General features: G+C 30.8%; 1 protein-coding gene across 1 annotated transcript; it reads right to left on the bottom strand.

The window, feature by feature from the left end:
• Window positions 1–602: 602 nt before the first annotated feature.
• On the bottom strand, window positions 603–8,927 carry LOC108326524 (long chain acyl-CoA synthetase 6, peroxisomal). The gene is made up of 23 exons (XM_017560077.2): window positions 8,658–8,927; window positions 7,535–7,595; window positions 7,365–7,442; window positions 7,154–7,225; window positions 6,983–7,064; window positions 6,788–6,893; window positions 6,624–6,700; window positions 6,250–6,294; window positions 6,082–6,168; window positions 5,751–5,840; window positions 5,532–5,611; window positions 5,342–5,435; window positions 4,781–4,869; window positions 4,598–4,686; window positions 4,086–4,215; window positions 3,850–3,968; window positions 3,018–3,141; window positions 2,846–2,932; window positions 2,361–2,464; window positions 2,173–2,258; window positions 1,221–1,307; window positions 1,036–1,122; window positions 603–950 (listed from the first exon to the last, which is right to left on the bottom strand). Exons 1-23 carry the CDS (start codon window positions 8,776–8,778, stop codon window positions 855–857), a joined length of 2,091 nt encoding a protein of 696 aa, XP_017415566.2. The 5' UTR covers window positions 8,779–8,927; the 3' UTR covers window positions 603–854.
• Window positions 8,928–12,221: the final 3,294 nt, after the last annotated feature.

Here is a 12,221-nt window from a genome sequence, read left to right as displayed (position 1 = left end):
TAAAAATATAAAATTTGAATACTCAATAAAAAAAATAATAAAACCCAATTAAAAATACATATATTTATAAAGAACTTAAAATTTAATAAAGTCAATAAAAATATAATTTAACTAGTTAAAAAATATTTCATTTAAAAAAGTAAAAAAAAAAACTCTGAATTTAATATGTAGCAATAGAAATGCATTTCGTGATTATATATTTAATATTTTAAGGATACTGCTAACATATATTTCAAGAATACAAGTTAATCAGAATTATTCTATTTTCTTAAATGATTTATACGTTTTCAGTATAAACAATAATTTTCTTTTTCATTGAATACCTATTACTTTTGTTCCCCTGATTATTACCCTAAAGACAGTAAGAGACGTAATGTTAGCATTTTCTAAATTTAACAAAGAATCAAGATCCTTTTTAAAAAATTGGATAATGTCATGAAAGTATTATTTCGTCTCCATTTCATTCACAAAAATCATAATAACAGTCATTACCATAAAACCTAGGTGCATAATATTAGTTAGCAAAGTCCCACCAAAAGAAAAAATAAAAATAAAATCAAAATGCTACTGAATAGGTATTGATTGATTCACAACAACAATAATAATAATAATAATAATAATAATGAATATATTAAAAATTATAGTAATATGACTCAAAAAAATAAATATGTAAAAATAACGTAAGGCAACTAGAACTAAAGCTACGAATCTTGTTGGGGTTCTAACACAACTCTTATCATGACAAAACAAGTTGCCAGATCGTACCCATTGGATCCTTCTGCTATCGCCTTACGATGGTATGAATCACGTTTCTTTATTTATCTGTTGAGGGGAGTGAAGGGAGACCCTCAATTTCACAACGTTTTCTGAGAATTATCAGTTCTTGAGAGCTCACTGTACATATCAGATATTGCTTTTGCGAAATATTCCTTCGCTTGAGGCCTCTTAATCTGAAAAGTTGCACGCAATACACAGCTTGATTTAGCGCCACATCAGGTTAAAATGAAAAAAAAAAATGTATGACTCAAAGCTTGCCTTGAATGTTGGAGTAAGCAGACCATTTTCCAATGTAAAGGGTTCGGTCACCAAAGTGACAGCTTTTACAAATTCAAAACCTCTAAGCTACAATCACATAAAGTTACAGATATTTAATATTATTAATTAAATACAAGGCCAAATTGTAAGGTAAACGTAAGTGTAACATAAAATGAATAACCTACCTGAGCATCTCGTCCAGCAGCATCCATCTCAGTCAAGACAACTGCCTTTGCTCTTGAATCATTGCAAAGTTGTGCTAAATCATTATACTACACTCATGCCCACAGAACATAAGAGTATCAGTTAATATTGCAAACTGCTTCCATAAATTAACACCACCTCATTAGAGAAAAATAGGATGATTGGAATAAATTTCTTGAACTTCTATTGAATTTAATATAAAACACAGGACTCTACTTTCTTGATTTCAAATTAATCGGACCACTCTGATTTTAAGAGTCACATAAAAGCATCCCTTGTTTTAAACGGTATGATTTTGCCAAGCCTCAAAGGGTGAATATTAATATACTAAATCTAATCATAGAAGAGCTATCATACAAATAAAGAGCCACTGCCACATGTGCTAAAATAGATGCAAAGATTGAAAAAACCACAAAAGCATTGTTACTTAAAATCATGCTAAAAGAAAAAAGTTGCAAAAATAGACTGATAAAAGCACTTTTTTAATTAAAAGAATAGAGTTGCGCAGACTAAAAATAAAATATACAGCACCAACGGCGAAAAAGTAAACAGAGATGGAAACACGAGAAGTGTAACACTAGAGAAAGGTAACCATAGGATAAAAATGCAATTCCATATATATAGTTATTATTCAATTGTATGATCACCAATCAAAGAAAAGTTAGTTCACTTGCATAACGAAGTCATAGAAAAGTCGGTTCAACTCAACTGAAAATGTTCACTTTAGATCAGGTATCCGACAATTTTGTTTTTTATCATATCACATTTATTTTCCAAAATATATTGTAGACTTATAGTAATATGAATCAAAAATACATTTCAAGATTTCAAGCACAAAGTAAAACAAATTTTTAAGCACTGTCTAGATGGACTTTCAGTACATGTGCGATATATGGGAACATATATTAAAACACTCTTAAAAGTTTATACTACCATTATGCCTTCTGAAGCGGCCCATGCTTTCAAGACATCATGATCCACTGAGACAACAGCTACCAAAGAAGCATTTAGGCTATCACCTAAAAATGAAAAAAGAAGCATCAGCAAACTAGCAAGGAGTAAATTAAGAGAGAGGATACAAAGATCACACACCAAATTTGTGTGTTGATTTATTTCCTTACCGTATACAAAGCATTGCGCCACAAACTTGCATTTGGCATATACATTTTCAATCTTCTCAGGAGCAATATACTCGCCTTGAGCCAACTTAAATATATTTTTCTTCCTGTAACAAAATTTAAGCTTTCATTCATATGCTTGACAATTTCAATCAATGTTGTAAAAACTGGGTCGGGTAAGTAGACAGGAATCTAGGGGTGTCAAGACTCAAAGCCCATCCTACAGAAGTTAAATATATAAATTATAAAAGTTAAATAGAGGCAGTATGCAGTTATAAGTCTCATAGAAACAGAACTCATTGACAAAATACAATGGCACATAGCAAGTTCACTCTGTAAAGTGCCATTCAAGTCTACTCATTGAACAGAGCATACTTGCAGCGTAAGGTTAACAAAGATTCAATCTAATGCCAGGTGGTATGTTAAGAAGCCGTGTATATCATATTAATTATGGATTATAACTAGTAATTAGAATGATGCTATCTCACCTGTCAATAATTTTTAGTCTACCACCAGGTAACCACGTTCCAATATCTCCAGTATGAAGCCATCCATCTTCATCAATGACTTCTCTCCTGCACAATTGGATTGAAAATCAAGTAGTTTCAAATATGACAAGATAAATTTCATTCAAAAGCACATAGCATGAAAGGTAGTTACGTCTGAGTTTCATCTTTGTGATAACCTCGAAAAACAATGGGACCCCTGACACAAATTTCACCACGGGGATTGGGCTGATCATCAGATGTATAGTTCATTTCTGGAACATCCACAAGTTTTATCTCTGAAACAAAGAACAAAACTCTTGGCACTAGGCATAACAAAGCTTCAGCTGACATAAATTAAATATAATTTCATCTTTTAAGTTCTTCCATATAAGGAAAGCTAAGTAGAAGACGTTTTTAGGATTATTAGACACAATGTCACTGCAAGAGAAAAATAAAATAATTAAAACAGTAAACCCCATTGCAACTAAATTTAAAAAAGAAAAAGAAGAAGAAGAAGCGGAGAATCATTATTTGTGGGAGAGAATTGGCTCAAAACTCAAGACGTGTACTCTTTCTGGGCAGATTTGATATATACTGAGGTTATTAACTTCCACAGTGAGATTGAATTTCACTGAGAGTCCAAGTGAAATCCTATAAAAAGAACACCCTTCAGCCCCAATAACACACTGATAAACCTACTCATTCATCAGGTGAATCAAAATCAATCAAGAATTTAACTTTGATGTTTAGAAAACTACACACCATATAAAGAAAACAACCCATCCCTAAAATTCAGTACCAAGGAAAATAACATTTTGAATAACTACAAATGATGAGATGTTGCAACTACTTAATTTTTTAAATAGAAAAAAAATTAACCAGTTCATGAACAAGTTGATTGGTTCGTCACATACTACCTAAAATATAATACCAAACAGGTTTTGAATCACGAATGTACTGCAAGCTATTAGCTATATGATGCAGAATGCATACTTAGTACTCACCACAGGCAGGATTAGGAGAGCCAACATGACCACCAAGTGGGTCACCCTCATCTATGCAGCTTATAACACAAGTACTCTCTGTCATTCCATATCCTTCAGTCACCCGACCACCAAAGCAACTGCAGAATAAATGCACATATTATTCAGCATGAGAAAATTGATCAAAAATAATAATAATATTAATAAGTGAAATGTCCTCTTTAGTATTGTATACAGTAATATTATGCAAAACTTACATCTTTAAAAATTCCATGATATCAGGGGATAAAGGTGAGGCACCTGATGCCATTAACCGAACTCGTCCTCCAAGCTTTTCCTTTATCTTGTTGAAAACTAATCTGTCCCACATTGGAGAAGGGTTCTTCCCTGAAACAAATGGAAATATGGTGTCAAAAGTAAGTTTTCTTTCAAATGATAATAAAACTTTAAAGCCAAAATGATAAGTTACACCTTTTTAGCCATATCTATCTTTCTAAGAAAACTTTCCCAGCTATTTAAAAGACTACAAGTTTCAGAAAACAAACAAGATACTATTGTGGTAAATAAGATTCACCCACTACAAGAATCTTGCATATAAACAAGGTGTCTAAAACCATCAATAAACAAAGGAGAGGGGAAAACCAAGGTACAAGTACAATTTGATTCAATATTTAGGGCAGAATAGTGATCCACCACCATAAATAAATCTGGCAAAACAGGTATTTAAATGTATGCTGCACAAAGATAGATCATTGTGAATATGCTTTACCATGCAATAAAGCCTGTCTTTTAGCATTGTAGGCAGCATTAAATAGTCTCTCCTTCAGACCACCAGATGTTTTAACAGCATTAGTGATACTGTAAAAAAATTCGAATTGAATGATACAATGAGTACACAAGAAGCGAAAAAGAGAGTTCTAAGAAATACAGCATAAATGTAAAAATAATCTACCCAGCATATATTCTGTTATATAGTCGAGGAACACTACAGAAGATAGTAGGTCTTAGGACGGCCAAGTCATCCATTAATTTCATACTATCCTGCATACGAATGTTAAAAAAAAAATTATGCTAATCTGAGAATATTGCAAAATAAAGTGAAACAAAATTTAGTAAATCTACCTTCAACACATCACATATGGCAGAGCTGTAAAGTATATTACATGACCAGAAAAAACTAACAATTGAGCAGAAAAGGCTGCTATTATTTACACATTCTACACTTTAGGTTGCATTATAATTTTTAATCCATGCATGCATACACGTGTATATATGGAACACAAGAACACTATAATAAAAAACTGCTACTTGACAGAAATCTCTTATGGGTCAATGCAGCATTTCATGAAATACAAGTATGAAAACGAAAATATTCACAAAATATCATATGGGCTCCCTATGCCATAGCACTTGTATATAAAATTTTAATTTTTCATAAAAGTATAAGCTCATTCAAAATGAGTAGACATAAATCAAATGAAAGAAAAAGAAGTTTAATTAGTCAGAGGCATACCCCCTGGTAGAATCCCACAGCAATGCCAAAATGAACTACCATGACCTGGTTTGCTCGCTCATAAATGTGAGCCAAAGGGAGATAGGATATATAACTGAAAATGAAAAAAAAAATTAAGGTAAAGAAGTTAGAATAAACTGTCACAGCAAAAAATGGAAATGAACATTGTATGCATTAAAAAATTACTCACACATCAGAAGGGCCAAATTTCTCATCCATAGTACCCCCAGCAATACTTGCAATAAAGTTTCCATGGGTCAAGACAGCACCCTGACCATAATTTGTTCAGCAGAAAGATTAAAATAAGTGCTTCATAGAGCTAATATAAGCAAGGTAAACATTTTATGGGAATAGTACATAATATTAATAAGAAAAGGGGTAAACCATAATTCTACTGAAACCTACGCACTTTTGGGGTTCCAGTTGTTCCACTTGTATAGCAAATGGTTGCAATGTCATCAGGTTTGGGTGGACAAAAGGGCTGGAGATTGCTGCGTCCCTAAACCAAACCACATGAACAGTGAGGTAACAGGTATAATATATAGCAGCAGATCAAATTAGTAGCAACACCATTTACAAAAGGATCTTAAGACTGATACACCACAATATATAATTAGAAAGAGAACAGAACAGAAATGGAATTTCCTTACTAATTCAAGGAAGCAATATGATATAATGATAACACACTATCTATTCTCCACAAAATCAACATTTGTTTACACAGACAACAATAAGATTACCACATTGAGTAGCTTTGAATATGTAACAATTTGAACTCCGGATGATGATGGAACTGATGGAATTTGATCATCCATACCTCCAACTACCTGTACACTAACCAAAAATCAGTATGACTTACTTTGGAAATGAACATTTAATTTCAAACGTAAGCCATAATTCACACATACCACGATTAGACGCACAGTTGGAATATCAGATAAGTAGCTCAGCAACTGCAAGGGCAGGTTATATGATACATAAGTTTTTGCAAAACAAGAACGTAAGTTATATTAAACAAAAGTAGATATGCACAAGGTCCTTAACCCTTTGTTTTAGCGTAACTGAATGATCTACAGAATTTAATCACCCTAGTGTGTGTTGGATTAGCTTAATTACACACATTTTCCAGAAGCCATGGAAAGTATACCCAATGCCGAGTATTTGCATGGGGAAATCCATCATTACACCAAGTTACCAAAATGGGTACTCGTGATTCTACAGTATTCATTACGAAGGAACAGAAGGGATATGCAACATTATGAAAATTCTCACATATACTTACTACATTTAATGTTTCAGGTACACAAAATATAACTTGCACGACAGCATGACTAACAATATACTTGACAGCATCGGGACCTGCAGAGCAAGCAGTTTCTTGCATGTTAAATCTGAAAGGTAGATAGGAATGACAAATAACTTTCTGATAAGTTGTAAAAAACATACCAAGAGTATCATACAGAGGTACTGATATAAATGAGTATGCAGAGCAGGCATGATCAAGAATGAGCCACTCCGGTCTATTAATAAAATACAATCCAATACTGGAACCCTAAACAAGAACGCATAAACCAATGGTTACATGATACTTCGTAAAACAAAAAATAATAATCAACCATAAAACTATAATCTAGCATTCACCTTTGGGACTCCATAATAAATCAAACCAGAACCTATTGCTGACCGGGCTGTACCTGCTTCTCCATAAGTCATCCATTTGTACCTTAAAAAGTGAAGGGATAGTGGAAATGATGAGAAGGATGTTAGGTGAATTTGAATGAAAAGCAAAGAAGCCCCAGAAAGCGTTATTACTCCCCAACAGTTCCATCAACGCGGACACGTGTTCCCAGATATTTGTAGTCTCGAAAGGTGTCAACTGAGCGCCTATTATTAGCAGAGTTTGAAAGAACACATCAATTTATTAGGCATGAAAATTATTTTTTTATTAAAATACATTTGATTGAGATTATCAATCTTCTGAAGTTCAGTGCTAATTTTACATAGAAAAAGGAGGGATGCTCACACGAAATTGTCATGCAGGGTACCAATTTCAGGATGATTAGGAAACTTGCTCACTAGCTGCAGAGGAGATCGCATAGATCTTCCAGAAAGAATTGAGTATAATATGAGCCTCGGACTTGGCTCCAGAATGATGTATACAAATCAAGATCAAGAACAATGGAAGGGGTATACCTGTAAACGTTCCACTTTCCAGTTTGTAACTTCTCTGGGAGTACAACACTATACCCTTGTTCTGTTCAGAAGTAACGATGTCAACAAAAAGAAATTGCCAAAAAGTAATGTAGTAATAACAAAAAGCATGGCATATGAAAATATCCATTCGTCGAGAGATAGAAAAATTCCTAAGTTGTGGGAAAATTTGAACAAATGTGACATTATGAATATCACCTGAGTAATATGATTGACAAAGAACAAATGACAGTTTTATGAATATGGTCACCTTTCAGAAACAGAATGTGTTATGACAAACGTCATTGTGATTTGAGTCCTAGCTCCTACTATTGTCTCCAAAAAATATAAAATGATTCTAAATAAAATTAATAGAACACTAGACGAGTGACGTCATTAAATTAATACGTAATTATCACAGCTAATTAACAATTAAGTACTAAAATTAGTGATGTGATTGCCCAGACCACAAAACTTGAAGGCAGGAAGTCAACACTCATAATACATGAAGAGTATTGGCACATCAGGAACTAAAACTTTTGCACTACAGGGTTCAACCTTCACCTAGCTTCTGATAAATAGCTAAATAAAATTAAAAATAAATAAAGAAACCCGGTGATGATGAATTGGAGAGTTGGAACCGGTACATGAACCATTCAGATTTATCAAATTAATAGTCTCTCGACCAAAACATTTATAACAACCAAATACTCCCCCATACCAAATATTTCTACCTCCGTTGAATTTTAATTCCAAAAGAAATGGCTACACCCTATGCCCTTTGTTTCTATAAACATGAAAGAAGGAAACACGTCCGAATGCTCCCCAAATGCACACAAATCGAAGATAACAATAAAGATACCTGATTATATTCATTCATAAAACTCAATCAGCTATAAGTACCCCTAGCACAACATAGGAATCCTCTCCTCCAATCCTTTTTTTTCTTTTTTCTCCAATCTCAAATTCGAAAGCGACAACTCACTACTAATCAAAGACCAAAAAAGATAAACACAGAACATGATCCTAGAGAGAGAGAGAAATCGAACGTCACTATCAGTATCCTGGCTTCGTTCAAGTGAGGTACGACAAGTGCAATAAGAGCAGTCATGAGAGAAGGGAGTACCTGAGAAAAACTCGCCGGCGGTGGGGTTAGATCGGAGGTGGGAGGGAGATTCATCGGCGGTGGGGGAGAGGTGGTCTTGAACAGCTCGAAGACGACGTTGCGCAGCAGGCGTGTGATCCATGGGGTCGAAACGACAATGGACAAGTGGCGTTTTGATAAGAGAAATACTGAGCTTTTGTGTCGTGTTTATCTGAAAGGATGAGAGAAAAATAACTGAGGATATCGATGATGAATCGGATTACCTGAGACAAACGCCAGGCACAATAAGGTTAAGACAACCTTCTCACTAAATATATTAATTTTTTTAATTTCTTAATTAAAATATACTAGATCTTTTCCATGTTTTCAATTTCAAAAATTTAAATATTCATAATAGAATTGACTGATTAGTGATTACTATACAAGCCATATAATTTATTCACAGTATCTATTTTTTAAATGATAACTCATAGTTATTAATCTTTAAAATTAAATAAAATACGTGAATAACATAATTTTGATATTTTTATACAAAATGAATGCAATACCTCGTAAGTTTAACTAGTATGATACTTTTTGTTCAGCATTATTAAGTTTATAAAAAATATATAAAGTTTATGATAATATATTAGTTTTTAATGAAAATTACATTAGTTAAAATCTTTGATTTTTTTAAGGGCAACAGCTAAAAGAAAACGATTGGATAGACGATTGATCCATGTATCTGTCAATATTAGGTAAAGGATAGGAAACGGAATCTTTCAAAATTCTATCATTTTCTGGTTCTCAAACTCACTTTTTGTAAAATAAATTAATTAAATATGTCTTTATCATTAAATAAGAGAAACATCCATTGTTTTTTATTGGTGAAAATTAATTTAAAAATGGGCATCTTTTAATATTAACGGACTGTTAAAATTGATTTATTTTGCTTTACTTAGAATAAAATAAGAATGTTAATTAAAGAATCCTGCGGTAATGATTGAAAAGCACAGGAATTAGTAGTATTTAGATTCAGGGAATAAATAATGAAGATAAGTCAACTTCGTCTCCTTTTTATGACTTTCCTTTTACATTAAAACCATCTTTTAAGCACTTAAGACCTTTTAATCATCACTTTACAAGAATGAAAGATACTGATATATGATAGTATCAGATTTCTTGATTATTTATACAATTTTTAATATTATTTCTTTAAACTATTAAAATTTCGTTTTCTATGCATATGCTATCAAATCAAACCATCAGCTATTTTCTGTCCATGTAGAAAACAGGATCAAATCAACCATCAGATATTTTGTATGCATTTTCCTTTTAATTATTTATAAAAAAACTCATTTAGTTAATTCTTTATTTTCTAAACCTCTACAAAAGTTATCCTTTTTAATATTTATGCTTAAAAGTTATTCAATTCACCTTTACAAACACATTTCTAAGTTTCTTTTAATTTTTACATTTTATTGTCTAAATTCATAAAAATTAAAAAAAATTGTATTATAAGAATTAAAAATTAAAAAGTATTCAACTACTACATATGAACTTTAATAAAATTTCCAATCACTTTAAAAAATAAAAAGTTTAAAAAACATGATAAATTGTATTAATTTTTTAATAATTCCATACATATATAACATTCATAGACCTTAATACATTATATTTAATATCATATATTTGAATAACATTCAACGCAATCCTCACATCATATATCATCTCATCTTTTTTCATTATATTGTATCACAGTTCGAAAATAACTCATAAAGTATAAATGAATTTGTCACCGATATTAAAAATAATAAGTCATATTGAATTTTGCTCATCCAATCATATTGAAATATAAATCATAAAAAAGTTAAGAGAATGAGCAACAATTCTTACAAAACATAAAGTTTAAAAAACAATTATTTATTTAGCTTAAAACTAAAAAATTGTAATAACTTTAACTAAAATTGACCATTGACCTTTACTTACAAGAAGAAGTATAATTGGAGTTGTAGACCTCCTTTTTTGTTTACAGACCTGATTTGAAAATCATTGATTGGCTTAACGCCTCAAACTCGCCAATGCCATATGAATTTAACAAAAAAGTTTATTCCTTTACAGTCAAAGTTTGTTTAACGAAATTTATACAGAAAATCAATTTTCAATCTACTATTAATAGCAACCATTTTTCACTTACACCAATATTTCAAATCCAATTGAAACAAGGAGGTTTCTTATATATCTCTAAACTCACAGTTTTATCGTAAAAATTTATATATAAAAAATTAAGTAAGTGATATTTACGTTTACCAAAACATATTTACTTTGTTCTATATATTTATTGAAGCATGTATCTTAAGTTTTCACGCATTTTACTTTTTTCTACTTTATTTTTTTATATGTATAGGATTTCAAAATTTAATTTAAGAAATTCATTGAATTTCAAAATTTAATTTAGGAAACTCATTAAATTTCGAAATTCAATTTTTAATTTTGAAATTTTGTTTAAAATTTAGTGGATTTTAAAATCCGTTTAAGAAATTTATTGAATTTCAAAATCTAAAGTTTCTAAATTTTAAAATACCGTACTTATTCTTCTTCAATTCAAAATTTGATATTTATTTTTTCGAATTTTAAAACCTAGTCAACCCTTCCGACGAGTATATTTACGTATTTTAATTCATAAATGATATTGATAGTAATACTATTAATAATATTATAATTGATATATTAATATTAATGATATTATATCTTATTGTACTATAATAATATTAATCATAAATTTTTTTATTATTGATTAATGTAGTAATAATATATCAATTTTTACTATTTTTTATTTATTATAACCAAATTCATAAGCGAAAACAATTTGTATTCTTTAAATAATTAATTTAATTTATGATTTTTATTTTCATATTTACTCTTTAATAATAATTTATCTATTCTCAAAATAATAATAATTTTTCACATGGTAATAAGAAGACTTTGAGGTATCTTACAAAATTATACCCCCATAAGGATAAAAAGCTTTAATCTAAGGTATGTTATTCACTATTCATATTACGTAGATATTTTCTTTGTGATTTTTCTTTGTATATTCTTCGATTATTCTATACGAGCGTGCATAGTTTCTAAACTTAAATGCTTACTTCGTCTCCATGTTACATCTCCATGTTAAGAGGTGAATTTCTGTTTAGTACTAGACTTTAAAAATGAAGACATTGGATCCCTATGTTATGAAAAATATATGAATAAGGTCCACAAAGAAAGAACAAGTTCAACAAATCATCAAAGAAAAAGTTGAACAAGAGATAGAAAAAGTTAGACATTAGAAGAGAGAAGAGAAAAAGTACGACCACATCAGCATGGACTTAACGCCGTTGTTGTCAACTTAACGGACATGACTTTATTCATATATTTTTTATAACATAGGGACCCAATGTTTTCATTTTTAAAACCGAATACTAAACAAAAATTTATCTCTTAACGTGATAACGAAGTAAGCATTTAAACCTTTAAAGAATTTAACCAAGGCATTGAATGCTCCTGATATTCAAATAATTGTTTATTCTATCAGACATATTTATTTAAACTATGTTTGTTACC

Source organism: Vigna angularis, chromosome 3 (genome assembly GCF_016808095.1).
Source record: "Vigna angularis cultivar LongXiaoDou No.4 chromosome 3, ASM1680809v1, whole genome shotgun sequence".
Classification (NCBI taxonomy): domain Eukaryota; kingdom Viridiplantae; phylum Streptophyta; class Magnoliopsida; order Fabales; family Fabaceae; genus Vigna; species Vigna angularis.
This window is presented reverse-complemented; position numbering and strand designations above follow the sequence as displayed.

What these genes read in the sequence shown, in the direction of transcription:
- LOC108326524 (XM_017560077.2), bottom strand. Translation starts at nt 8,778, where the DNA reads ATGGATCACACGCCTGCTGCGCAACGTCGTCTTCGAGCTGTTCAAGAC. An exon ending in ACCTCTGTATGATACTCTTG is followed by an intron (nt 6,701 to 6,787) that starts GTATGTTTTTTA and finishes CTTGCTCTGCAG; the next exon opens with GTCCCGATGCTGTCAAGTAT. An exon ending in CCGCTTCAGAAGGCATAATG is followed by an intron (nt 1,308 to 2,172) that starts GTAGTATAAACT and finishes GCATGAGTGTAG; the next exon opens with TATAATGATTTAGCACAACT.